This window comes from Doryrhamphus excisus, chromosome 7, assembly GCF_030265055.1.
Source record: "Doryrhamphus excisus isolate RoL2022-K1 chromosome 7, RoL_Dexc_1.0, whole genome shotgun sequence".
Classification (NCBI taxonomy): Eukaryota; Metazoa; Chordata; class Actinopteri; order Syngnathiformes; family Syngnathidae; genus Doryrhamphus; species Doryrhamphus excisus.
The window spans coordinates 19,847,162-19,874,811 of NC_080472.1; the positions used below are offsets into that span (position 1 = coordinate 19,847,162).

Consider the following 27,650-nt stretch of genomic DNA (forward strand, 5'->3'; position numbering starts at 1 on the left):
GGTGTAAAGAAAATACAAGGCACAGTGAAAGTCAAATAATTAAGAAAATAAACAGCAAAGAATCTAACAAAGTCATTGAGTGTATTTGTTTATCAAGGAAATATCAAATACAACGCAATACTGTCCTCTTGTGGCAATTTAGTGTAACTAAATTCAAGTGGCCAACTATGCCCCCCGTGGCAGGCTAGTGTAACTACAGTGAAAATGTATGTTAGGTTGGGTTACGGTTAGCGGGGTAAGGTTGGGGTTCAAAGGGTTGGAGTTTGGGCTACCGTTTTTAGGGTATAGAAAAATGATGTATGAATAAACGTACTAAAAACCTAAACTATCTAAACTAAAAATACATGTAATTATTTTTAAAAATAAATGCATGTAAACGATATTTTAAATAAAGTTTTTTTTGGTTAAAAAAAACTGCCTGGAGTCATTTGATGACGTGTACGCAGGAAGTGTCTTGGGCTTGTGACTACGTGGAAGGTGTTTCTTTAACCCGCTACACGTAAAATAATTCGTCTGTGCTGCACGACACTTCCACAAGATGATTAAAAAATTTGACAAGAAGGACGAGGAGTCCGGTAAGAATTTGAGCGTTTTATAGCTTAAAATGGCGACTCCGTTCGGAAAACAAACCTTGTAATATGGAGCCTCGACTGTGTGCTAACACCTTGCTAGCATGCTAACCGACTAGCTAAAATTGAACCTGCTATCGGAGTAACTTGTACGCTTAACTTAGACTATGACAAAGTAATTTGACATATAATGCTTAATGTGAATGTATATAGTGTTAAATCACTTAGCGGCGAGTCGTTATTGGTGATAAAATGTCTATAATAGAGTCTGCTGCAAGACGTCGGCTGTTCAGTTAGCATTAGCACGAGCAGCTGCCCAATTAATATGTAGTATGTTAATTGCGATGTTGTACTTTTACTAGTCAATTAAATGAATGAAATTGGCTTTACTTCCATCGTAGGAAGTGGCTCCAACCCTTTCCAGCACTTGGAGAAGAGTGCTGTTTTGCAGGAGGTATGTCGGCCATTCTGTAGCTCATGAATTCTTATCAAAATAATAATTATTATTTTGACTTGATGAACGAAACCTATACCTAATATGTCATGTTCATGTCCACAGGCACGCATCTTTAACGAGACCCCCATTAACCCGCGGAGATGTCTCCACATTCTCACAAAGATCATCTACCTTCTCAACCAGGTTGGACAGTGTGGTGTACTTTAATTGGAATGTCGCTTCATGGTGTGTTATTTCTTTTGTAGGGGGAACATTTTGGGACCACAGAAGCCACAGAGGCCTTCTTTGCCATGACCAGGCTTTTTCAGTCAAATGACGTAAGAATTACATTGAATTTCAGTAGCCACGTTTACATGGACCCAAATATTCCAATTCCATTCCGGTTATTTGCTCAAACGGAAAGAACGTAACCTTTGTATACACCTCATTCCGAAAAAGAAAAGTGCCAATCCGAATGAATATATAATCTGATTCACAGGGGTGGAATATTCCTTTCCCCAATCCGATTGAGGTATCTTGTACCCGCTCAAATGGAAAGCTGTCAGACTGCGTTCTTTTTTGTGGTGTCTTTCTTCTTCTGTTGTTTATTGGCGGTTGGTTGGTTGTGGAACAGAATCTAAACCCTTCTATACGCCATTCACAAGTCAGTTTTATTAAAAAAGAAATACATATCTGTACAAAACATGTGCCAAGTTTAATTATAAAATATTAGCAAGATTGAACTTTATCTTTTCCTGTTCCCGGGTGCGTTCTTTCAGCGAATGTTGAGATATGACGTAACACGCAGCTCCAGACGTTCTTCAGTTTTAAAAATGGAGGCAAGCAATCGGCACTGGACCGCTAAGGAAAGTTTGTTTTTGATTCAAACTAAATTTCAAGACCGGACGAACGGAAAAACTGGCAATACGGAGTTATGAAGAAGAAAAACTCAAGGAAGTCGGTATCACGTGATGTTGGTGTTTACGTTTTACTGCGAATGCCCCATTGACTATTCTGGTTGATTATAGCGGCGCATGTAGACACGCGATTGGAATATTCCTTTCCATGTATACCATTGCTGTCAGAAAGAGGAAAAACTCCTCATGTAAACGTGGCTAATGAGGGGCGAGACACAGCCGGTCACAGAAGCAGGTGATTTTAACGATTAACCCTCCTTTGGTTTGAGGGAAGGAGCCTGTCAATTAAATCACCTGCTTGGAAAGCAAACCTGCTTCGGCCTTCTGTCGACACAGTTTTAGAAGATAGATACATGCAATGCAAACATATTAATACATATTATTCACCTATCAAGCAAACTCTGAGAAGGATGTGCTACTTGACCATCAAGGAGATGGCCAACATCTCTGAGGACGTCATCATCGTCACCAGCAGGTATTCAACATTAGGTTCCCGACATAGCTGGCTCCTACTCTGAGCTTTCTCATTTTTATCCTTTAGTTTGACCAAAGACATGACGGGCAAGGAGGATGTCTACAGAGGACCTGCCATCAGAGCCCTCTGCAGGATCACTGATGTAAGTGCAGCCTGCAGTACCGTACCGACTTCCTGTGTGTCCTGGTTCTCCCAATACGTCTAAAACTGTGCCATCTTGCTACAGACCACCATGCTTCAGGCCATAGAGAGATACATGAAGCAGGCCATAGTCGACAAGGTGCCCAGTGTGTCCAGTTCAGCGCTGGTGTCCTCACTGGTGAGACCCACTTGTACATAATAATAATAATAATATAAAGATGTTATAATGCAACATTAATGGAGTGTTTTATTTTGTTAGCACATGGTGAAGATGAGCTACGACGTGGTGAAGCGTTGGGTCAATGAAGCTCAAGAGGCGGCCTCCAGCGATAACATCATGGTCCAGGTATGAGCACACTTCCCCGATCAATGAAGTTGATTGAAGATGCACCAGATTCCCTTTCTCATCCAAAAAAGTCAAATATAAGACGGTCGTGTTGAGCCAGCGTTTGTGTTTGTCGCCCCCCCAGTACCACGCTCTCGGCCTGTTGTATCACCTGAGGAAGAATGATCGTCTAGCCGTCACCAAGATGCTCAACAAGTTCACCAAGTCGGGCCTCAAGTCGCCGTTCGCCTACTGCATGCTTATCAGGATCGCCAGCAAACTTTTGGACGAGACGGAAGCGAGGTAAGGACGCCCGGGATGACTCGCCCTCTTGCGTCCATTCATGCGGCGACCCGCTTTGTCCGCAGCCACGACAGCCCCTTGTTTGACTTCATCGAGAGCTGCCTGAGGAACAAGAACGAGATGGTGGTCTACGAGGCCGCCTCTGCCATCGTGCACATGCCAAACTGCACGGCCAGGGAGCTGGCCCCCGCCGTGTCCGGTTTGTTGGAACACCATCCCGTTGATCCTGTCCGTATTTGACCTCACCAGGAATTCTGTCTTCCCTCCAGTCTTGCAGCTCTTCTGCAGTTCCCCCAAAGCTGCACTGAGATATGCTGCCGTCAGGACCCTCAACAAGGTAACCCCCCTTTTTTCCACCAGTTACAGAAATTTGAAGCATGTGAAGGCACTTTGATACATCTTGCACATTAAATAGGTTAGTGTCCTGAATTAACACTGAATGAACCAATGAAAAAGGTCAGTAAGGATAATTCATAATGCCGCCTACACGGAACATACTAACTCCTTATTTCTAAAATGACAAATACTTCAACTTGCTGATATAGTTCATCTTCAAACAGCTAAAATAATGCATAAGGCTAAAAAATAAGCAATTGGCTAAAAATGTCATCCAATACTTCTCTACAAGAGAGGAGAAATATGATCTCAGGGAAGATGTACATTTGAAACACTTCTATGCTAGGACTACGTTAAAAAGCCATAGCATTTCAGTATGTGGAATCAAACTATGGAATGGATTGAGTAAGGACCTCGGGCGAGAGGCGGGGTACCTTATGTCATTGTATTGACATCTCGTACTTCGGTACGGGACAAAAATAAAACTTAAACTATATTAGGAAAGCAGGAAGTGAACAAATGTAACAGTTACTGACTGTAAAAGTACCAGATGGAGGGGTAGGATTTAATAAGCTTTGCTTCTTCCTACTCCTTTTGGACATGTGGAACTGTGAACTGATTATGGGATGCATTCAATTGTAATCTGATGCATGTTCAAATGAAATGAAACCATTACCATTAAACATGACAACTCCTTAGTATGAACTTCAGTTTTTACATTTTTCCAAGTATTTCAAGTATCTTAAATAATGTTTGTAAATTTTCATCTCATAATATTTAGACTTTAGATGGATACTTCCTTTATTGTCATTACACAAAAACACAGCAGTGAAATATTGGCATATTTCCATAAGTTCCAACGTCATACTTTGGTTCCTCCTACGTCCACCAGGTGGCGATGAAGCATCCATCGGCCGTGACGGCATGCAACCTGGACCTGGAGAACCTGATCACCGACTCCAACCGAAGCATCGCCACTCTGGCCATCACCACGCTGCTGAAGACGGGCAGCGAGAGCAGTGTGGACCGACTCATGAAGCAGATCTCCTCCTTTGTCTCCGAGATCTCCGATGAGTTCAAGGTCAGACTCTTGGGGATGCTTTGACATGGGAACGTTTGATGCTGTAGGAGAGCTTATTGTTATTGTTGTTGTAGGTGGTGGTAGTACAGGCCATCAGTGCGTTGTGTCAGAAGTATCCCAGGAAGCACGGCGTCATGATGAACTTCCTGTCCAACATGCTGAGAGACGACGTAAGACAAGCAAACAAAACCCGTGTTTTGACTTAAGAGGTGAAAGCGTTGTTTTTATTTTTTATTTTAAACATTCCCACAGGGCGGCTTTGAGTACAAACGTGCCATCGTGGACTGCATCATCAGCATCATCGAGGAGAACCCGGAGAGCAAAGAGACGGGCTTGGCCCACCTGTGCGAGTTCATCGAGGACTGCGAGCACACGGTGCTGGCCACCAAGATCCTGCACCTGCTGGGCAAAGAGGGGCCCCGCACCCCCCAACCCTCCAAGTACATCCGCTTCATCTTCAACCGCGTGGTCCTGGAGAGCGAGGCTGTCCGAGCAGGTGGGCGTGCTTCGGCTGGTTCCTCTGCCGATTCCACTCCTTCAACTGAAACATGGCTTCCATCTTTGCTTCCTCAGCCGCCGTCAGCGCTTTAGCCAAGTTTGGCGCCCAAAATGACGACCTGCTGCCGAGCGTTCTCGTCCTGATGCAGAGGTATTCCTCTTCTTGACGCTTAGTTTTGCACGGGAATGTTGGGAATTCCGATTGTGCTTGTTGCAGGTGCATGATGGACAGCGACGACGAAGTGCGTGACCGAGCGACGTTCTTCATGAATGTGCTGCAGCAGAAACAGAAGGCCCTGAACGCCGCGTACATCTTCAACAGTGAGCGCCGCCAACGGGCTTAACTCCGCGGCGCGGTCTTCCTCCTCCAAGCCTTCATCGCTAGCGCTGCTGTGTGCAGGTATGTCCGTGTCCGTCCCCGGCCTGGAGAAGGCGTTGCACCAGTACACCTTGGAGCCTTCCGAGAAGCCCTTCGACATGAAGACCGTCCCTCTGGCCACCGCGCCCATCACAGAACAGAAAACAGGTAGGGTGACATAATGTGGTTCAATGCCGACCGCCCAGGAGATGTTTGACATGGAATGTTTTCCAGAAATGGCTCCTATGGCGACCAGCAAGCTGCCGGAGAAGTTGGCGCCCTCACGCCAGGACATCTATCAAGGTGCCGCTTGATTTTCCAGGGATCGTTTTAAAGCTTCAGCTTTTTTTTATTGTTCAGCCATCAACGCTTTTTATCTCCATAGAACAACTGGCGTCCATTCCGGAGTTCAAGGGCCTGGGTCCGCTCTTCAAGTCGGCCGAGCCGGTGCAGCTAACCGAGGCCGAGACGGAATATGTGGTGCGGTGCATCAAGCACACCTTCGCCAGGCACATGGTGTTCCAGTTCGACTGCACCAACACCCTAAACGACCAGCTCCTGCAGAAGGTTGTAGACCATCCTCAGTAACTGAACTTTCCCGGAATGGGACACTAACGTATTCCTTGGCGTGCCAGGTGCTGGTGCAGATGGAGCCATCGGAGTCCTATGAGGTGCTACAGTACATCCCGGCCGCCAGTCTCCCGTACAGCCAACCCGGATCGTGCTACACGCTGGTGGGATTGCCCGACGACGACCCCACAGCCGGTAGGAACGTCCGGCATGAAAACCAGATGTTCACAGACTTCATGGGAATAACGGCCCTCTGCTGTCCACAGTGTCGTGCACCTTCAGCTGCACACTGAAGTACCTGGTCCGAGACTGTGACCCAAACACAGGAGAGCCTGACGACGACGGCTATGACGACGAGTACGTGGTAAGTGTGGACGCGCACGCCATCTTGGTTTTTCATTCTTGCTTCCTCTCATTCTTGTCTTGTCCTCTTCCTCAGCTGGAAGACCTGGAAGTGACGGTGGCGGACCACATCCAGAAGGTTCTCAAGCCGAACTTTGGAGCAGCCTGGGAAGAAGTGGGAGATGACTTTGAGAAGGAGGAGACGTTTGCCTTGGCGTCCGTACGGACTTTGGATGGTACGATTGTCTCCACCGTCCATGTGACTTCTGGCTTAGTTGGCGCTCATCAACTCCATTTTGTCTTCTTGCAGAGGCTGTGAGTAACATTGTCAACTTCCTGGGAATGCAGCCATGTGAACGCTCGGATAAAGTCCCGGAAAACAAGAACTCACACGTCCTCTTCCTCGCTGGTAGGTTCTCTCTCTCTTCACAATCCAACACTGTTTGTGTTTGCTGTAGAAGAACTTGAACTTACAGCTCTTCTCCTTTCTCAGGTGTTTTCCGAGGAGGTCACGACACGCTGGTCCGCGCTCGTCTTGCTCTGGCCGATGGCGTCACGATGCAGGTGACCGTCCGCAGCAACGAGGAGACCGTCGTCGATGTTATCCTGGCGTCGGTGGGCTGAAGACACACCCCCTCTTGACTTGCTACTTAATCTTCTATGCTGTTCTATCTAAATGTTAACCCATAAACTGAGACTACAACAAAACCTTTCTGTACAAAACTTTACTGTTGATGGTGGGCTCAGAATGAGTGAATGAAATTAAAGTAAGCATTGAGGAAGCCAGTGGGGTCTTCCAGCTGAGGGTAGTGGCTGATGTGCTCATCTAGAACGCTGATGGTTGACCGCTGCACCAGCTGCCTGCAGGAACCACAGAGGACACAGTTAAAGGTACGCCGTCTAAGGTACTCCACCTAACACGTCTCTGCTGTCTTTAGGGGTTACTTAGATGTTGCTATACTATAACTTGTATACTAAGTAGTAGTACCTACACACAGCAGACCTATTAGTATACAAGCCATAGTGGTAACATCTAATAGGTCTGTTGTTTGTAGGTACTTAGTATACAAGTTATAGTGACAACATTGAAGTAGTACCTACAGACAATAGACCACTTACTTGGTGCACTTACTTGGTGCACTTGGTGCACTTACTTGGGGCACTTAATTGGTGCACTTGGTGCACTTACTTGGGGCACTTAATTGGTGCACTTGGTGCACTTACTTGGGGCACTAGGTGCACTTAATTGGTGCACTTACTAGGTGCACTTACTTGGTACACTTAATTGGTGCACTTGGTACACTTGGGGCACTAGGTGCACTTACTTGGTGCACTAGGTGCACTTGGTACACTTGGGGCACTTGGTACACTTACTTGGGGCACTTGGTACACTTAATTGGGGCACTTACTTGGTGCACTAGGTGCACTTGGTGCACTTAATTGGTGCACTTAATTGGTGCACTTACTTGGGGCACTTACTTGGGGCACTAGGTGCACTTAATTGGTGCACTTACTAGGTGCACTTACTTGGTACACTTACTTGGGGCACTTGGTACACTTACTTGGGGCACTAGGTGCACTTGGGGCACTTGGTACACTTACTTGGTGCACTTGGTGCACTAGGTACACTTGGTGCACTTACTTGGTTCACTTAATTGGTGCACTTACTAGGTACACTTACTTGGTACACTTGGTGCACTTACTTGGGGCACTAGGTGCACTTGGTACACTTACTTGGTGCACTAGGTACACTTAATTGGTGCACTTACTAGGTGCACTTAATTGGTACACTTAATTGGTGCACTTGGTGCACTTACTTGGTACACTTACTTGGGGCACTAGGTGCACTTACTTGGTACACTTGGGGCACTTACTAGGTGCACTTGGGGCACTTGGTACACTTAATTGGTGCACTTACTTGGGGCACTTGGTGCACTTACTTGGTGCACTAGGTGCACTTAATTGGTGCACTTAATTTGTGCACTTGGTACACTTACTTGGTGCACTAGGTGCACTTGGTGCACTTACTAGGTACACTTGGTGCACTTACTTGGTACACTTGGTGCACTTACTAGGTACACTTGGTGCACTAGGTGTACTTACTTGGTGCACTTGGTGCACTTACTTAGGGCACTAGGTGCACTTGGTACACTTACTTGGTGCACTTGGTGCACTAGGTACACTTGGTGCACTTACTTGGTTCACTTAATTGGTGCACTTACTAGGTACACTTACTTGGTACACTTGGTGCACTTACTTGGGGCACTAGGTGCACTTGGTACACTTACTTGGTGCACTAGGTACACTTAATTGGTGCACTTACTAGGTGCACTTAATTGGTGCACTTAATTGGTACACTTAATTGGTGCACTTGGTGCACTTACTTGGTACACTTACTTGGTGCACTAGGTGCACTTAATTGGTGCACTTAATTTGTGCACTTGGTACACTTACTTGGTGCACTTGGTGCACTAGGTGCACTTGGTGCACTTACTAGGTACACTTGGTGCACTTACTTGGTACACTTGGTGCACTTACTAGGTACACTTGGTGCACTAGGTGTACTTACTTGGTGCACTTGGTGCACTTACTTAGGGCACTAGGTGCACTTGGTACACTTACTTGGGGCACTTACTAGGTGCACTTGGTACACTTAATTGGTGCACTTACTTGGGGCACTTGGTGCACTTACTTGGTGCACTAGGTGCACTTAATTGGTGCACTTAATTTGTGCACTTGGTACACTTACTTGGTGCACTTGGTACACTTGGTGCACTTACTTGGTACACTTGGTGCACTTACTAGGTACACTTGGTGCACTAGGTGTACTTACTTGGTGCACTTGGTGCACTTACTTAGGGCACTAGGTGCACTTGGTACACTTACTTGGGGCACTTACTAGGGGCACTTGGTACACTTAATTGGTGCACTTACTTGGGGCACTTGGTGCACTTACTAGGTACACTAGGTGCACTTGGTACACTTAATTGGTGCACTTAATAGGTGCACTTACTAGGTGCACTTACTTGGTGCACTAGGTGCACTTAATTGGTGCACTTAATTTGTGCACTAGGTGCACTTGGTGCACTTACTAGGTACACTTGGTGCACTTACTTGGTACACTTGGTGCACTTACTAGGTACACTTGGTGCACTAGGTGTACTTACTTGGTGCACTTGGTGCACTTACTTAGGGCACTAGGTGCACTTGGTACACTTACTTGGGGCACTTACTAGGTGCACTTGGGGCACTTGGTACACTTAATTGGTGCACTTACTTGGGGCACTTGGTGCACTTACTAGGTACACTAGGTGCACTTGGTACACTTAATAGGTGCACTTACTAGGTGCACTTACTTGGGGCACTTGGGGCACTTACTTGGGGCACTTACTTGGGGCACTAGGTGCACTTGGTACACTTAATTGGTGCACTTACTAGGTACACTTACTTGGTGCACTAGGTGCACTTAATTGGTACACTTGGTGCACTTAATTGGGGCACTTACTTGGGGCACTAGGTGCACTTAATTGGTGCACTTACTAGGTGCACTTACTTGGTACACTTGGGGCACTTGGTACACTTACTTGGTACACTTACTTGGGGCACTTGGTACACTTAATTGGTGCACTTACTTGATGCACTAGGTGCACTTAATTGGTGCACTTACTTGGTACACTTACTTGGGGCACTAGGTGCACTTACTTGGTACACTTACTTGGGGCACTAGGTGCACTTAATTGGTGCACTTACTTGGTGCACTAGGTGCACTTAATTGGTGCACTTACTTGGTGCACTAGGTGCACTTGGTACACTTACTTGGTGCACTTAATTGGTGCACTTGGTGCACTTAATTGGTGCACTTACTTGGGGCACTAGGTGCACTTAATTGGTGCACTTACTAGGTGCACTTACTTGGGGCACTTGGTACACTTACTTGGTGCACTAGGTGCACTTGGGGCACTTGGTACACTTACTTGGTGCACTTACTTGGGGCACTTGGTGCACTTACTAGGTACACTAGGTGCACTTGGTACACTTACTTGGGGCACTAGGTGCACTTACTAGGTGCACTTGGGGCACTTGGTACACTTAATTGGTGCACTTACTTGGGGCACTTGGTACACTTACTTGGTGCACTTAATTGGTGCACTTGGTGCACTAGGTGCACTTAATTGGTGCACTTAATTTGTGTACTTGGTGCACTTACTTGGGGCACTTGGTGCACTAGGTGCACTTACTTGGTACACTTGGTGCACTTACTTGGTACACTTACTTGGGGCACTTACTAGGTGCACTTAATTGGTGCACTTACTAGGGGCACTAGGTGCACTTGGTACACTTACTTGGGGCACTAGGTGCACTTACTTGGTACACTTACTTGGGGCACTTGGTACACTTAATTGGTGCACTTACTTGATGCACTAGGTGCACTTAATTGGTGCACTTACTTGGTACACTTACTTGGGGCACTAGGTGCACTTACTTGGTACACTTACTTGGTGCACTAGGTGCACTTGGTACACTTGGTGCACTTACTTGGGGCACTTGGTACACTTACTTGGGGCACTAGGTACACTTAATTGGTGCACTTACTTGGTTCACTTAATTGATGCACTTACTTGGTACACTTGGTGCACTTACTAGGTACACTTAATTGGTGCACTTGGTACACTTACTTGGGGCACTAGGTGCACTTGGTGCACTTACTAGGTGCACTTAATTGGTGCACTTACTTGGGGCACTTGGGGCACTTACTTGGTGCACTTACTTGGGGCACTTGGTACACTTAATTGGTGCACTTACTAGGTACACTTACTTGGGGCACTTGGTGCACTTACTAGGTACACTAGGTACACTTGGTGCACTTACTTGGTGCACTTACTTGGTGCACTAGGTACACTTAATTGGGGCACTTGGTGCACTTACTTGGTGCACTAGGTACACTTAATTGGGGCACTTACTTGGGGCACTTGGTGCACTAGGTGCACTTACTAGGTACACTTGGTGCACTTACTTGGGGCACTAGGTACACTTAATTGGTACACTTGGTGCACTTACTAGGTACACTAGGTACACTTAATTGGTGCACTAGGTACACTTAATTGGTGCACTTGGTGCACTTACTTCGTACACTTAATTGGGGCACTTACTTGGGGCACTTGGTACACTCACTAGGTACACTTACTTGGGGCACTAGGTGCACTAGGTACACTTAATTGGTGCACTTAATTGGGGCACTTGGTGCACTTACTTGGGGCACTTGGTGCACTAGGTACACTTACTTAGGGCACTAGGTGCACTTAATTGGTGCACTTGGGGCACTAGGTACACTTACTTGGGGCACTAGGTGCACTTGGTACACTTACTTGGGGCACTTGGGGCACTTACTGGGTGCACTATATTGGTACACTTATTTGGTGCACTAGGTACACTTAATTGGTGCACTTGGTACACTTACTTGGTGCACTTGGTACACTTACTTGGTGCACTTGGTGCACTTAATTGGTGCACTTGGTGCACTTACTAGGTACACTTAATTGGTGCACTTAATTGGTGCACTTGGTGCACTTAATTGGTACACTTACTTGGTGCACTTACTTGGGGCACTTGGTACACTTACTAGGTACACTTACTTAGGTCACTAGGTGCACTTAATTGGTGCACTTGGGGCACTTGGTACACTTGGGGCACTAGGTACACTTTATTGGGGCACTAGGTACACTTACTGGGTGCACTAGGGGCACTAGGTACACTTGGGGCACTTGGTACACTTACTAGGTACACTTACTTGGGGCACTTGGTGCACTTAATTGGTGCACTTACTTGGTGCACTTAATTGGGGCACTTAATTGGTGCACTAGGTACACTTAATTGGGGCACTTGGTACACTAGGTACACTTAATTGGTGCACTTACTAGGTGCACTTAATTGGTGCACTAGGTGCACTTAATTGGTGCACTTGGTACACTTACTAGGGGCACTAGGTGCACTTAATTGGTGCACTTGGTGCACTTACCAGGTACACTTACTTGGTGCACTAGGTGCACTTACTAGGTACACTTGGTGCACTAGGTGCACTCGGTGCACTTAATTGGTGCACTAGGTGCACTTAATTGGTACACTTACTTGGTGCACTTACTTGGGGCACTTGGTACACTTACTTAGGTCACTAGGTGCACTTAATTGGTACACTTGGGGCACTAGGTACACTTTATTGGGGCACTAGGTACACTTACTGGGTGCACTAGGGGCACTAGGTACACTTGGGGCACTTGGTACACTTACTAGGTACACTTACTTGGTGCACTTGGTACACTAGGTGCACTAGGTGCACTTACTTGGGGCACTTACTTGGTGCACTTGGTACACTTACTAGGTACACTAGGTACACTTACTAGGTACACTAGGTACACTCGCTCGCCGCGCTCGTATACAAGTATACTAAGTACTTGTATACTAAGTACTTAGTATACAAGTACTTAGTATACAAGTTATATTGGCAACATCTAAGTAGTACATACAAGCCATAGTGGTAACATCTAATAGGTCTGTTGTCTGTAGGTACTACCTGACTTAGTATACAGGCCATAGTGGTAACATCTAATAGGTCTGCTAACAGTAGGTACTACTTAGAAGTGATAGTGGAACTCTAACCCCTTACCTAAGTAAAGTAGCATGAATATATGAAATAATTATAAAATATAGAAATCTAACTAAAGTTTGTCAAACATGGAGGTAGGAGAGGTACTCACTGGTAAAGACGGATGAAGTGGGGATGAGGGTTGACGGGATCCAGGGGGCCGTAGATCATGTGCACTGAAAGACAAGATGGAGGGCGGGGTCAGACAGGAAAAGGAGGGCATGCTGGATAGCAGGGTGGGCGGGTCAAGACACCGGATGAGGGCGGAGTCAGATAGCAGGGTGGGGGTGTCCAAACTAGAACACTGGTGCCAATGTGATGGCTGGGGTGTTGCTTGTAATGTACATGTACTTTACATCCCAAACTATTAGCTACGGAGTCGTTCGCTTTACAGTGAATGAGGTCGTGTTGGCACTTACACGGGACGGCGGTGGACGTGAGGGCGCCGACCCATCTCTCTCTGTGCTTTAACCTCTGGTTGATGTACTGCAGAACACTGATTAAAAAGACATGGTATTTAAAACAGGTCATATTTGTACAAGTACACAGGAGGAGTACCTGTCCAAAACCAGGTTGCCATCATTGTAGCGCAGCCCTGTCCACATGTCCCAGAATTCAGCGTCGGTGGGTTGCGTGTACGGCCCAAACACCTCGCCGAGCCTAGCCGTGCCGTGCAGAAACACAAAGCGAGTTTTATGCAGAGTTAAATTAAAGCGACATCCACCTTGACCGGGACCGACCCCTTCTGGAAGACCATGTAGTTGGTGAGACGCATCAGGACCGGAGCCAGGAAACTGGAGTCCTTGAGGAGCTTTGGGGAGACAAAATGGATCTCGCTGAGACGCCGTCTCATCAATGACAGCGACCCAGTTTTTAACCCCTTTGAGGCAGAGCTATAACGGGACTGACCATCTGCAGCAGGCGAGGGTGGTGGGTTTCTGGAAATAAGCCTGTCGGGATCGCCAGGAGAAGCGGGTCACAACAGCGAATCGCAACATTTCAGAACGTGGCAACGCACCTCCGTTGGAGAGACACAGGCTGTTGATGGTCAGGTGACCCGTGCGGTTCTGGTCGCTCCTGTCCGAAAGACAAAACGGTCAGGTAGCACTTCCTGAGCATGAGGAACCTTAGACATTTAGGCCTAAAGGAATAGCATTGTAACTCTATATATTATATTATTAGATATGTTTACATCAGGGGTCTCAAACACGCGGCCCGCGGGCCAAATGTGGCCCGCAGGACACTAGTTTGAGGCCCCTGCCTTGATATGAAAGTTTAATGTTAAAAAAAATTAAAAATTATTAAGTTTGATTAATGTTCATGTTAAAGATTAAATAACTGTTAATAGTTATCCTCCCTATCCATGTGGAAGTGGTAAGTTTTTGGCTATTTAAGTTTAAAGGAAATAACTTGAAGGCTACCGTTTAGGTCGCTAGCTGTCTAGTTCGCGAGTTAGCATGTGTCTCAAGACCCTGCAGTTGCGCAATATGTTGTAAATAAAAAAAAAGTATAAATGTGACTATAGTCGTGTTTTGTCATGTCTACAGGGCTCTAATAATGCTTTAATTTTAATCTGAAAAAAATAATTTGTCTACCCACCAACTATATGTGGTTTCTTAGGTTTTTATTATTTGCCATTTTATTAGTATTATTATATTTATTTATTACTGATTGATTGATTTTCTTTATTCTTGATTTGTTTTGATTTATTTTTCATCTTATTTTGTGCAGAAAAATAAAAATTAATGTTTTATCAGAGCTTTTATTGTAGAAAATCGGAACCAAAGCAATGAAAAAGTTTGTATATTTTTCTGTTTTTAATAAATGCGTTTTTTTTTTTTTTTTGGAAAACCTTATGCGGCCCAGCCTTGCCCAGACCCTAGCTCCAGTGGCCCCCAGGTAAATTGAGTTTGAGACCCCTGTTTTACATGATATGACCAAACACACCTGTAGAGCAGCTCAAGCGCCACCGTGTCGCCATAGTCATGTGACACCAGGTTGACGCGCTGATTGGCCAGACCTAAGTGGGCCACCAGGGCTTCCACCACAGTGGCTTGCTCAAAGATGGAGTACCTGTGCGGTCTCTGAGCAAAATGACAACGTGACTGTTAAAGATGGAAGGTACTCGAACATCTTGACCATTTAGCTAACTCACTGGCTTATCACTGAAGCCGAAGCCCAGGAAGTCCAACGCGATGACGCGGTTGAAGCGTTGAGTGAGTGGCTCCCAAATCTGTTACACACAGGGAATTGAACAAAAACACCCTCAAGGTTTTTTTTTAATTTTTTGATCTGACCTTATTCCAGTCATAGCTGGAGGTGGGGAAGCCGTGGAGAAGGACGACGACGTCTGAGCTCCCTAAAGCGCCATGAGAGTCTGGAATGAGGGGAAGAGAGAAACACTTGCAATGAGTAACATGGCCACTGGGGGGCAGCAGAAACACGTAACATGAAATGAGCCCAAAAAGTCCAAGCAAACGCACATTGGGAAAAAAATTTGAGGCATTAATTCATTAATTTTCTACCGCTTTTTCCTCACAAGAGTCGAAATAATAAAAGTGATGTGGCTGTTCATAACTGTTTAGCCATTTTTGCCAAGTGACGAAGACGACTGAAAAAGGCGGCACCTGCGGCACATGCGCAGTTGGTAACTCATAATTTCGACTTTCTTTTCTCAAAATTTCGACTTTCTATCTCGTAATTTCGATTTACCGTTGGGATATTTTTTCAGTGAAGGAAACGGGCTTCAATACTGTTTTTTTGTTTACTTTGATCCAAGATGGCGTATCAGCACCCCCGAATCCATAATAGCACATTGAAAGTAGCTGCTGTTATACTTTCGGTTTGAATTATCCTCATTAGCCTAGCATGTTTTTTTTAGCATCTCCAGCAAGAAACGTGTTATTGATATGTTTAATTCAACAATCACCCCAACATTAACATTCAACATTAAATACATATGTAATCTATTTATGTGACTTATGTGTTATTTATGTGTTGATTTATGTGTTATTTTCGACGCTCGTTTCTTCACTCATTCCTTACAAGCTACCTAAACACACACTCTTCCGGCCTTCAAAATAACAGCACATCCTGTGGGGGGTACCAAAGTAAGGGCGTCACATAATTAGCTTACACATACATTGAATTCAGGTGTGTGTCCGTGTACCCGGAATACAAAACGGTACAATTGAACTATGGTTGGTGTTTAGAGTTTATCGTGTTCATGTGGAATCAACTCAAACTTAAACCAAAACACACAATAGTTACAAAATGTCATTTTGCAGAGGTCATTGTGGCCCCTTACCTCTGTAGAAGATGTTGCTGCCTCTGAACGCGAACACTCGGCCGCCATTGTGCCACTTATGCAGCGCAGGTGACAGCTGAGGCGGCGGGATGTACAGGTAGACGGCGAGCAGCGGAATGCAGATCAAAGAGACGTGTATCCACCACTCTTTCATCGTGGAGGGTTTATAGACGGTGGCGGGTCATATCTGCCTCCTCTAAAACAACATTACGAGTCAAATGTTTGTCAAATTGTGCTTTTACCTCCTTTATCTTATCACTGGGACTGCTAGCATACATGCTAGCTTAAAACCACATCGATTTCAGTGGCATGGTTAGTAACTTTAAACAAAACAGCAGCCCTAAACGACCAAGTATATGTTTATGGTTTGTGTATTTTCGGTGAGACATATAATATAGACATATTTAGGTTTTAAAACTCACACAAAACGCCGCACGCAGTCAGGAGAAGACCTTCGAACTGTGATTAGCTTCCATGGCTGCCGCTACAGGAAGTGCAGAGATAGGCAGAATGAAACTACGTCTCACTCTGCACACGTTCCAGCTTTGTTCCTTCTCACGGTTTAGCCTTAAAATGATTTCATAACAATTCGACTATCATGGCTCTAACAATGTCAGTGTATGTGTTTCATCATATATTTTGATGTCTTTCTCCCAATTGTCACCTAATGTCGCCCAATGGTTATGCAACCAGAGTGTGACTTCTTGTTTGTATGCACGAGCTATGATCGTTCCGGTGTCAGGCACCACAAAGAAGTGGAAAAACACTTACTGCCCTCTAGCGGTCCAGCTGTCTAAATTATACCCTACAATGCAATCATAATAACCGTTTCTCAGTAGTTATCAGCAAATTGTGAAAAACAGAACACACAAATATATGAACTATTCTCTAGATTTTTCATTAGTTTTACACAGTTTATATAAAAAGTGGTAATGCTTGAAATAGAGCAATATATTACCATTGGGTAATCCTCTGTAGTGGCCTTTGCCTCATCACAACACACTGACCTTTGTTACTGTGTATCACTTAATATTTAAACAGAAAAATACTACAAAGTACAGTGCCCTGACTTCCGCAGGGCAGTTATTTTTTCAGTTAGAAATAGGAAGTTGCTTTTCCTCTTCCTGGTGTTGCTGCAAGTTATGGCTTCTTAAATGAAGAGCGGGGCCCCGCACATAGGCTAAATACATTTTTATTTTTAAAAACCATACACATTACTCGACAAGTTTCAAATGTAAATCCAATCACGATATCCATTTAAAATGCTCAAGATAAACAGACATGAAGTACTTTTATTTCCAAATGTTAAAAGATAAAAAAAAATGATGATCCATAAAACAGATGGAAAAAAAAAACATTCATTCCCCTGACAGGAAGAAGCTACAGAACAAACCCCTCGTATGGATTCCGTTTGTATTTCTCAGATTTCTTCACCACTCCTAGCTGCTATTTTTGTCATATGCATCAAACAAACAGACGAGCTCCTTTCCACATCCACGGGGCCTCCAAGGGTGAGGACCGCCAGGATGTGACGCCACCAAAACAACCAAACGTGGTGACAAAAAAAAAGAAACAAAAACAATGAGGCCTGTTCTCTCCCCATCATGCCTATTTGCACCCTGAGATGAATGTTCCAGAACACACATTTATTTTAGTGGCCAAAACCCCTCCCCCGCTGTGTCAAATCCTCCAAAAAACTGTGTGAGTACGATGAAAGGTCTCATCAGTTTCATAAAAATACAAATTTGTCTTCAATGATTTGTATCAAAACTCTTGCTAGGAAATAAAGTACCCTGTGCAGATAGATACCAGTGTATGCGTCGTCTTTATTCTTAAAAAAAAAAAATGCATGTCCAATTTTTTTTTTTTTGTAGTGATTCCAGTACATCAGGTGTCCAAAAGCGGTGTCCCGGTGTGTGTGTGGGAGTATAAGAAGCACGGAATACACAAGGTTCCTGCTTTAAATCTAAGAACAAATGTTCTCCAATGGGAAGGCGGGGGTGACGAACTAAGTGAATGAAACCATAAAACTAAGCAGGGGGGGGGGTATATCTAGCAAGCATCTGCAGGGTTTCATCAGGTAAATAAGCGACTGGACCAAAGCTTCAACATTGACTAAAGCCAAGGCACATTCACGTTTTTGTCTGATTAATAAATAATTAGCCAGTCGTGTGCAAAAAATGACATCGAAACAAGCTCAAGAATGTGCATAAACTTTCCCTTTTTGTCCACTTGTGGAAGAGGTGATGCTTGCTAAATATACCCCCTCCCCCACTTTAGAACCCCCCACCTCCTGGATTCCCTTTTTTTTTTGAGAAGCTTTCAACATGTGGAAATCTCTGAACACAAAGTGAATGAATGAAGAAAAGGGTTTTCAGGAAGGTTTTGTGCACATGGAAACGAGAGTAAATATTCATAGCGACATGGAGGCCTCGAACGTGTGGTTCCGACGCTTCAGGCCGGGTGGACCTCCTCTCTCTGTACAAGACTTAGTGTTTATTGGTTTGGCTAGAAGTTTCTATATTTATCTACAAATATATAACAAATAAAACTTGCAGGCAAAAATACTTAAGTTTCAATAGAAACACCCATTTTGTCCTGAAAATACAGCAGTATCTGAAATAATCCTCTCGGGTTTTTTTTTTTTCTTTTTTCTTTTTTTAAATTCTGTCCCAGTTTTCTGCATCATACATCAGGAAGCTCTTTTGCCTACAAACAGAAAAAAAAGTATCTACAAACTTTGTAAACAGACCTGCTTTTTTTTCCTCCATCAAACATAAATAAGTCAAAAATATTAACAGCCAAACGGAGCAGAAATGAGTCGAGTGTGAGCGAGGGCCGAAGAGCTAAATATACAACACCGTCGAGATGAAGAGAAGCTAAAAGGTCGCGCGTCCGAGCCAGGAGGAGCGCCTCCTCTTCTTTGCAAGTCAAATCATTCTATTCAGAAGAAGAAGAAGAAGAAGAAGAAAAACAGGTCACTTTCAATCAAGAGTTTATAATCACGCCTTGTTGTGAGCCAGACTAACCAAAGCCAAGAGGGGCGGGGGGGCAGAGTGGGGGGTAGGGGGGGGGGGGGGGGGGCGGCAGGGGGCAGAGTCCTGGCACGGAGGCTGTGTTAAGAAGAACCGAAGAGAAGAAGAGCAAAGCATCCACACAAGCCGTTACATTCCTCCCAAAGTTAGTCCGGGCGCAGCCACCCCCTCCCAGGCCCCCAAACCCCCATATCGCTGTCCCTGGTGTAGAAAAGTGGTAAGGTGCCTTGCAGGAGAGGTGGGCGTGCTTTCTGATCAAAGGGAGGTCTCCAGGCTGTGTAGGGGGCTGCCGGGCAGGGCGGCGCCCCCCGCTTTGGTGCCCCCGGGATGGAGGTGGTTGCCGCTCTCCACGGCGTTATTGTTCTGGTTCGGGGAGGGCGAGAGCGGCACCACGGCGACGGCGGGGACGGGCGAGGCGGAGGCCGGTGAGGGCGGCGTGGGCGTGGTGTTGCGGGGAGTGGCCGAGTTGCGCTTGGTGGGGGCGTCGTCCTCGGCGTCCGTGTCGTCTATGAGGGGGATGTGGGGCTCCGAGTCCTCTATCCGAAACTCCGGGTGGGTCATGAAGTTGTGGATGGAGCTCCGCGACTCGGGCTTCTCCAGGCCCTCATAGAGGGAGATGGAGCTGCGGAATGCGTTCACCACCCGGATCTGCAAGGAGGGGGGGGGACACGCTTTTAGAAACGAGTGCATGGACGTGTACGCTCACCTGGATGGTATCGGAACCGAGGGTCAATGAGCGGTGGCTTTTTAGTGGCCTTGTCAGTGAAGGGGGCGTGGCTTTGGGAGACGCGTGCAACCTCGTCTACTGGCCTGCAGCAACACACCAAGTGGGAACCTTCTTTAAGGACTCTGGCTTTAACAGCACCGAGGTCCACTTGTTGGCGGCGTTGCTGGGGCGTGTGTCGGAGCGCTCAAACCCAAAAGGAGCGTGCTCGTGAGTGAGTAGGGTGCTAGTACGTCACTCCAAAACGCTCCGTGGGAGGCCCGGGTCTCATTAACCAAATTGCAAAACAAGAAGAAGAAGAAGGAGGCCTAAGAGGTGCTGGACATGCTTAGAAGAGAAGACAGAGGAGACAGAAGACAAGAGGAGACAGGAAAGAGAGAGGACAGGGGACAGAAGAGCGAGGGGGGGTTGGGAAAGGGGCGTGGCTTGAGACAGATGGTCAGTCGGAAGCGTTTTTTTTGGTGTTGAAACAACAACAACAAAGAAAAAAAAAGAAAATCTGCGGCAGCCAAGCATGTCCACAAGCTGGTTGGCAAGTCAATAAGTAAACAAAAACGCCACAAGTAGGTCAAAGGTCACAAAGGAGAGCAGATAGTGAAGACCCATGCATAGCATGTGCTACCTGGTGCTCTAACGGCAGCAAACCATTTGAGTATAGCCCATGACACCCATGACACATTTCACTGAATCTGAAGGAGAACACGTGGCGGGTCAGTGGGATTCGAACAAACGCACAACTACACACACACACACACACTTCAGGACAGGACTGGACCTGGAATGGGAAGAGGAGTTATTCTGGGCCTGTAAAAACATGGACTCTACAGTTCTAGCCGGGCCCCATAAAGATCTCACGTGGTCCCCGAAGGGAAGATCTGCAAAAGAGCAAAGCGTCAAATGCGGACGGGGACGGGGACACCGACACCCCCCACTGCCATTTTTTGGAATCTAACGGCGTGTCCATGGGCGTATACTCAAAAACGACGACAGCGCCGCCACAAAAAAGACCCATGAGCGCTACACACTGGTGGTGGTGGGCGGGGTTTGGGGATAGGGGGATGGGGGCAGGGGTGTAGGGGGGGCACATACCACAGCAGACACAACCTGCTCAATCCAGAACATCACTTTTTTTTTTTTTGTCAAACAGGAAAATGCACACAACCCCGCCCCTCCCCCTCCCGCATTTTTAATCACAGTCAAAAACACTCCAAGCAGAAGCAGAACATAAGACAAAGTGATGACACAGAGAAATCAACATCTCCACGCCGTTAGCCGCCTGGTCACATGGCACATAGATAAGAAGAGCGGTGTCATCCAAGCTTGATGGGAGGATGTGGGTGCCTTTTTGTTGGTTGGTAGAAAACATTAGGAAGAAGCATGACGTTAGGTGAGCGAGAGAGAGAGGTACATAGAGAGAGAGCGAGAGAGAGAAAGTCGAGGAGACGTCTCATGCACAAGAGGAGAACACGCACTCACACCCCACAGCGTCAGAAGCGGAGTTGGTGGCAGCGGTGGTGGTGTTGTTGTTGTTGGTGGTAGTAGGAGGAGAAGTAGTAGAGGTGGTGTTGGAGGAGGAGGTGGAGGAGGAGGAGGTGGTAAAGGCTACATGTGTAGGGCTAGAAACATTGGTTACATCGTGCTGCTGTTGTTGGCTGGAGTTGGAGGCCTGCCGCCTCAGAGCCCCCTGAAAGGAAGTTCCGCTCTGGAACGCACTGACTACATCCATCTGCAAAGAACCAGACAGCATGACAGCAGAACGCCCAGAGGAGATACAAACGACAGCCAGACCAGGAAGAGAGAAAGAGAGAGAGAAGGCAGAGAAAAGTGAAATCAGAACAGAACTTGATTTGTTAAGAGAGGAGAAAAAAAGGAGAATAGCTGAGTGACCAGGATGGAACATCTCGTAGACATAATTCTTTCCGATCAGCGGTAAATTCTAGGTTCTTTAAGAGTGCCCCTGCAAGAGCAACCTGAGCGTTAAGGACTTTATGGCTTTTGCTTCCCGTGTTGGGGAGGGGGGAGGGGGGCATGGTGTTCCAGGAGGAACTACTCCCTCGGTTCTTTACCTGAGTCTGGATACGGTTCAGGCCGCGGAACCAGAGGATCTGACCGCGACGGAGCTCCCGCTCGGCGTGGTCGATCTCGTCCATGTCTTCCAGCTCCTCCAGCTCCTCGTCGGGGATCTCCTCCTTCTGGGTGCCGTGTCCCGCCGTCTTCAGGAACTTTAAGCGGCTGGTGGGTATGGAGGAGATGACCTGGAAGAAGTCCGTACTCATGTCAATGATATCTGTTTTGAAAGGGGAGCGCTGCGCCGGTCCCAACACAGGGGGGCAGTGTTGTCACACAAAAGATGTCATCACATGGTCTCACCTGCCCCCACAGCAGGGAACCGAAGCCCAAGAAGGTGCACCACAGCCACTGGTCAATGTTGAGAGCCACGCAGCTGAACGGCTTGCCTCCGAACTGCACGATGACGATCTGCGGGACGAGAGCGGAGATAAGAGGCGTTCTGTGTGTGCGTGGCGGCGGTGGTGGTCGGAAGCCTACGCACCTGGATGACGAAGGTGCCGAAGACGATGCTGCAGAAGATGGGGTTGTTGAAGATGCCGTCGAAGACATTCCTTTCGCCGTGGATCTTGCGGGCGTTGATCTCGTTAAAAAGCTGCATCAGGACAAATGTGTTGAAGACGATGGTGTAGTGCTCGGAGGGCGGGGCTTGGAGGGGGGCGTCCCTGCCGCTGTCGATGTCGAACATCTTCTCCCCTGCGCATCAAGAGAAATTGGAGGTTGGCGAGGTGGAATCCCACCAGATGAATACAAACTTCGTGTCCTACCAGCAAAGAGCAGCGTGAAGATGATGATGAGCTGGTACACCCCCTGGCCCAGAATGTTCTTCATCATGGTACGAGAGATGAGAGGCTTGTTGCGGCCGTACGGCTTTCTCAGCAGCAGCGCTTCGGTGGGCGGCTCCGTGGCCAGAGCGAGCGAGGCGAAGGTGTCCATGATGAGGTTGACCCACAGCATCTGCACCGCTTTCAATGGAGAGTCCTGCAGGACGACAGGTGACAAAAAATGAGATTCGGGAGGAGGAAGAGGAGAATCGGCAGAGCGAGCCTCACCTGTGTGATGCAGGCGCCAGTGAACGCGACAATGACGGCCACCACGTTGACGGTGAGCTGAAACTGCAGGAACTTGGAGATGCTGTCGTACACGTTGCGCCCCCACATGACCGCCTTGACGATGCTGGAGAAGTTGTCGTCGGTCAGAATGATGTCCGACGCCTCCTTCGCCACATCCGTGCCGGCGATACCCTGGAGAGACGGAGAGAGCGACGCACGTGAAACGCACGTTATACTCCATCGACAAGCGACACATTCGGGCAGCGGCGCGTCTTACCATGGCAAAGCCGACGTCGGCTTTCTTCAAGGCGGGGCCGTCGTTGGTGCCGTCGCCCGTCACGGCGACAACTTGTCTTTGTTCGGCCACGGTGCTGTCAATAATGCCTGCAGGGGAAAAACACATTACTCAGGTATGTCCGCAGCGCGGCCCTGGGGACATTTGTGGCATACGGCTGTTTTTATTGGCCCGTGGCACCATCTATAAATACATAACAAAAAAATGAAAGCCGAAAACCAGCAAAAAAGGGAAAAAAACTTGTGGATATATATATATATATATATATATATATATATATATATATATATATATATATATATATATATATATATATATATATATATATATATATATATATATATATATATATATATATATATATATATATATATATATATATATATATATATATATATATATATATATATATATACATACACACACACACACACATACAGACACACACACATATATATATATACACATATATATGCACATGCATATACATACGTATATATACAGTGCATATATATGTGTATGTGTATATTATACACACACATATATATATACAGTGTATATATATGTGTATGTGTATATTATACACACACATATATATATACAGTGTATATATATGTGTATGTGTATATTATACACACATATACACAGTGTATATGTGTGTGTATGTGTATATTATACACACACACACACACATACACATACACTATATATATATATATATATATATATATATATATATATATATATATATATATATATATTGTGTGTGTATGTGTATGTGTGTGTGTGTGTTACAATTAACGTTGAAATACTAAAGAAAAGTTGTCATATTATGAGAAAAAAACTACATGAAAAAAAAAAATGTAATTCTTGGAAAATCCTGTTGTAAAAAAGTTGTGAGAATGATTCTATAGTGGAAATGAAAGAAGAAAAAAAATCCTATAATGAATGAATGAAACATACCTTTGACTAGCGTGTGTTTGTCCGTGGGGGAAGACCGCGCCAGCACCCGTAGTTTGGGCCAGATTTTGTCAATGCGCTCTTGTTCGATCTGGAAGAAAAAAATTAAAAAAAATAAAAAACAATCAATCAATTTAAAGCATATTTCAGCATGTGAGTTGCTTATAATAAAATCAAACTGATTAAAATGGAAAACTTATAATATTTATAAAATATATATTTTTTTAATCGTGGTCTGCTTTAAAGCAGCCGAGGAGGTCAGTGCGACAACCCCACCTCTCCTTTTTCGTTACGTATCCGTCGGTTGAACTCTTTGCCCTCCAAGCAGAGGAAGTCGTCTCCGGGTTGCAGGATGCCGCACTTGGTGGCGATGGCGCGAGCCGTGTTGATGTTGTCCCCAGTCACCATCCGCACGGTGATGCCCGCGTGCTGGCATTTCCTGATAGCGTCCGGCACCTGCGGCAGAGCCAAAACTCAACACTCGGTCGAGTTCAACAAAACAAATGTTGTTTTGCCAAAAATTTACCTCGGGCCTCACGGGGTCTTCGATGCCCACCACGCAGATGCAAGTGAGCCTGGTGAGGATGTCGTTTTCATTGTCCCAGTCTGGCTCGCCTTCGGTGGTGGCAAAATCTCGGTATGCAAGGCAGATGGTCCTCAGGCCTTCGGACGCCATGGGCTCGATCACTTTCTTCACCATGTCTTCTCGATCCCGAGGGCGAAACACCTTTGACTCGCCGGTCGCTGTGAGGATTTTATAGCACCTTTGGGGGCAGAATAGAGGGCGTATGAGAAACGTCAAAAAAGCGAGGACAATAGCCAACAGTCTTATGAGGGCACGCAGAGGAGAAAACAAAAGCATTTGAATGGCGAGCTGCACCAGCGCGACGTCACGCTAAGCCCTCTGTGGGTTAAAAAGAAGCCCGCTTGGTTAAGAGGCTTACCGAGTTGTTACCAGCTCATTTTCTCAGCGCCTGTTTATAAGTCGCAAAGTAAAGGGCTTGGGTGGGATGCACTTGAACTTCTTAGCTGCGTTAAGACATTATCGTTAGCGGGCAGGCGCGAGAAGAAAAGACCTATCTTCCGTCGAGATAAAGAGACAGTCCACTCGGGTCACAATGAGGGAAAAAAAAGTTTCTCACTTTTTCAGGAGGATCTCCGACGCGCCCTTGCTGAACATGCGGTAGCTGCCGTCGGCCATCTTCAGCACGGTGCTCATAGACTTGCGGACGGAGTTAAAGGTGTAGACCTTGTAGAGTTTCTCCTCGGGGATCTCGTTGCGAATGGTCTGGTAGTCACGCTTGAGGTCGGTAGAAAATCCAAGCAAGGCACATTCGGTCTTGTTACCCACTTGTCGAGGCAGGCCCCCTTCTTTCTCTGGAGGCTAAAGTAGGAAGATAGGTGAGCGTGGCTAAATGAGTACTGGAAAAAAAAACAACCCAAAACAAAAAAACATCAGGAGTACCATGATCTTAGTCGTGTAGGCGCAGTTGACGGCTATCCCCACGATCAGAAAGTCCAAAATGGAGGTGGGAATGTTCTCCGGTTCGGGGACTTTCCGATAGTGTTTGTCGGCCAAGTAGGCCTGCACCACGGTCATGCGGTTCATGGTGAGCGTTCCGGTCTTGTCGGAGCAGATGGCCGTGGCGTTGCCCATGGTCTCGCAGGCATCCAAGTGACGCACCAGGTTGTTGTCTTTCATCATTTTCTGTTGGAAGGGTGACAATTGACAGCCTCCTGAGTGGACGCAGGGCGTGGATTCAAGGCATCAGCTACTTTTAATGGGCTGAAGCAGGGAGGTGGGCAAACTACGGCCTGGGGGCCGCATGCGGCCCACCAAGTGTTTGAATGAAGTATTTCATCTTCTTAATTTAATTTCAGACATGCATACTATGTTACAGTAATGTATCTCACATATACACTTACAATACAATACACTGACAATATCTATTTATATACTTACATATATACACACACACATATACATATCTATCACCTCGTACTTCGGTACGTGACAAAAATAAAATAAAAAATATATATGTAGTATATAATTAAAAAAATAAAAAATAACAAATATGATAAAAAAAAACTATATTAGGAAAGCAGGAAGTGAACAAATGTAACAGTTACTTGTTGTAAATGTACCAGATGGAGGGGTAGGATTTAATAAGCTTTGCTTCTTCCTACTCCTTTTGGACATGTGGAACTGTGAACTGATTATGGTATGCACTCAATTTGATTCGCCCGCATTGTTTACACATAGGTTGTGGTGCATTCGCTGTTTGTCCATGTTGTGTTCACAACAACTTCATGGAAATGATGAGTGCCACAAATTATTAACACTTCAAAATGTTCTTTGCAGACTGGCATGCAGCCCGGCGGTTTAGACATCACATCTGTTTACGGCCAATCTACTCACCGGCACACAACGACAAAGTACGTGTAAACGAGGCTTGAGAGACTATACCTTGACGGAGTACGCCAGGGAGATGGTCACGGCAAGCGGGAGGCCCTCGGGAACCGCCACCACCAGCACGGTGACGCCAATGATGAAGAATTTCACAAAAAACTGAATGTAGATAGGCGTGCAGACCTTGACCCAGGGCAGGTTTTGGATCCAGAAGGTGTTGACCACAAAGAGCACCACCAGGATGATGACAGTAATGGCTGACATCACCAATCCTGAAAGAAAAAAATCGCAGGTTGTAAACTATGAAATTGGGAATAAAAGCGTTCAGTCCTCACCTGCTTTGCCGATCTGTACCGCAAGTTTGGTCAGTTTGCCCTGGAGAACAGATTTCTCTTTCTTTGGCAGGTTGGCTTTCTTCTTCTCCTCTGCGTCCGCTCCCTCGTCGCTGTTCAGGGGCTGCATCTCCATGGCAGCTCCATCTTGTGCTTTAGCTGCAGCCCAAGAAGAACGTTATTAAGTGGCTTCGAGGAAAAAAACTAATCAATCTCATCCACCATCTTGAAGTGAGAAATGGACACATGTCTTTCTCTTTTCGGCCTATTCCGCCTATAAAGCGTTCTGATAAAACCTCCAAAAAACACAAACAACGCTCCATTTCTTTGTATTGTACAATCAGACTGCACTTCCGGAATAACAAACAAAAAACAGACTGTGTACATATATTTATACTGTTTATTCTGTATATTTTGTATTTTCATTTTTTAATAGATGTGTCTGCACCTACTTCACCAAAACAAATTCCTAGTATG

At 46.0% G+C, this 27,650-nt stretch overlaps 3 protein-coding genes across 8 annotated transcripts in view; 1 reads left to right on the forward strand and 2 right to left on the reverse strand.

Moving 5' to 3' along the window:
* Positions 1-423: 423 nt before the first annotated feature.
* Positions 424-7,113, forward strand: copg2 (COPI coat complex subunit gamma 2). The gene is made up of 24 exons (XM_058076744.1): positions 424-575; positions 971-1,023; positions 1,129-1,209; positions 1,272-1,343; positions 2,318-2,397; positions 2,464-2,539; positions 2,624-2,716; positions 2,798-2,884; positions 3,009-3,166; positions 3,232-3,365; positions 3,436-3,503; positions 4,395-4,583; positions 4,658-4,753; positions 4,836-5,079; positions 5,157-5,232; positions 5,299-5,402; positions 5,482-5,607; positions 5,674-5,742; positions 5,825-6,006; positions 6,075-6,204; positions 6,276-6,373; positions 6,449-6,587; positions 6,662-6,760; positions 6,845-7,113. Exons 1-24 carry the CDS (start codon positions 539-541, stop codon positions 6,973-6,975), a joined length of 2,622 nt encoding a protein of 873 aa, XP_057932727.1. The 5' UTR covers positions 424-538; the 3' UTR covers positions 6,976-7,113.
* mest (mesoderm specific transcript) lies at positions 4,896-16,942 on the reverse strand. 2 transcript variants are annotated; one of them, XM_058076745.1, is made up of 12 exons: positions 16,721-16,942; positions 16,299-16,494; positions 15,289-15,368; positions 15,147-15,224; positions 14,939-15,096; positions 14,010-14,068; positions 13,901-13,941; positions 13,732-13,802; positions 13,550-13,651; positions 13,411-13,487; positions 13,104-13,167; positions 4,896-7,212 (listed from the first exon to the last, which is right to left on the reverse strand). In XM_058076745.1, exons 2-12 carry the CDS (start codon positions 16,450-16,452, stop codon positions 7,095-7,097), a joined length of 1,002 nt encoding a protein of 333 aa, XP_057932728.1. In that variant the 5' UTR covers positions 16,453-16,494; positions 16,721-16,942; the 3' UTR covers positions 4,896-7,094. The 2 variants fall into 2 exon arrangements, with proteins under 2 accessions (XP_057932728.1, XP_057932729.1); XM_058076746.1 differs by having other exon boundaries at positions 4,902-7,212; positions 14,939-15,075; positions 16,721-16,930.
* A 530-nt stretch (positions 16,943-17,472) lies between these two features.
* The window catches only part of atp2b1a (ATPase plasma membrane Ca2+ transporting 1a), an 81,156-nt gene continuing 70,978 nt past the window's right edge, over positions 17,473-27,650 (reverse strand). For 3 of the 5 annotated variants that reach the window (XM_058076740.1, XM_058076738.1, XM_058076739.1), the window contains 15 exons: positions 27,177-27,332; positions 26,899-27,113; positions 25,897-26,139; positions 25,574-25,815; positions 24,958-25,195; positions 24,708-24,887; positions 24,435-24,522; positions 23,454-23,560; positions 23,177-23,368; positions 22,892-23,105; positions 22,609-22,820; positions 22,428-22,535; positions 22,124-22,312; positions 21,691-21,783; positions 17,473-19,981 (listed from right to left, as the gene is read on the reverse strand). In XM_058076740.1, coding sequence (XP_057932723.1) covers positions 19,589-19,981; positions 21,691-21,783; positions 22,124-22,312; positions 22,428-22,535; positions 22,609-22,820; positions 22,892-23,105; positions 23,177-23,368; positions 23,454-23,560; positions 24,435-24,522; positions 24,708-24,887; positions 24,958-25,195; positions 25,574-25,815; positions 25,897-26,139; positions 26,899-27,113; positions 27,177-27,332 — 2,870 coding nt within the window. In that variant the 3' untranslated portion in view covers positions 17,473-19,588. Of the gene's footprint in view, positions 19,982-21,533; positions 21,784-22,123; positions 22,313-22,427; positions 22,536-22,608; positions 22,821-22,891; positions 23,106-23,176; positions 23,369-23,453; positions 23,561-24,434; positions 24,523-24,707; positions 24,888-24,957; positions 25,196-25,573; positions 25,816-25,896; positions 26,140-26,898; positions 27,114-27,176; positions 27,333-27,650 lie in introns of all 5 variants that reach the window. The other 2 variants (XM_058076742.1, XM_058076741.1) reach the window with 2 other exon arrangements.

Bases quoted from the DNA above. Each gene is read 5' to 3' on its own strand.
- copg2 (XM_058076744.1), top strand. From the start codon at position 539: ATGATTAAAAAATTTGACAAGAAGGACGAGGAGTCCG. The intron at 1,024-1,128 runs GTATGTCGGCCA...TCATGTCCACAG, and splicing joins AGAGTGCTGTTTTGCAGGAG to GCACGCATCTTTAACGAGAC. The intron at 5,233-5,298 runs GTATTCCTCTTC...TGCTTGTTGCAG, and splicing joins GTTCTCGTCCTGATGCAGAG to GTGCATGATGGACAGCGACG.
- mest (XM_058076745.1), bottom strand. From the start codon at position 16,452: ATGAAAGAGTGGTGGATACACGTCTCTTTGATCTGCATTCCGCTGCTC. The intron at 13,942-14,009 runs GTGCGTTGCCAC...CGATCCCGACAG, and splicing joins CCTGTGTCTCTCCAACGGAG to GCTTATTTCCAGAAACCCAC. The intron at 7,213-13,103 runs GTGAGTACCTCT...TGGTTCCTGCAG, and splicing joins CACTTCATCCGTCTTTACCA to GCAGCTGGTGCAGCGGTCAA.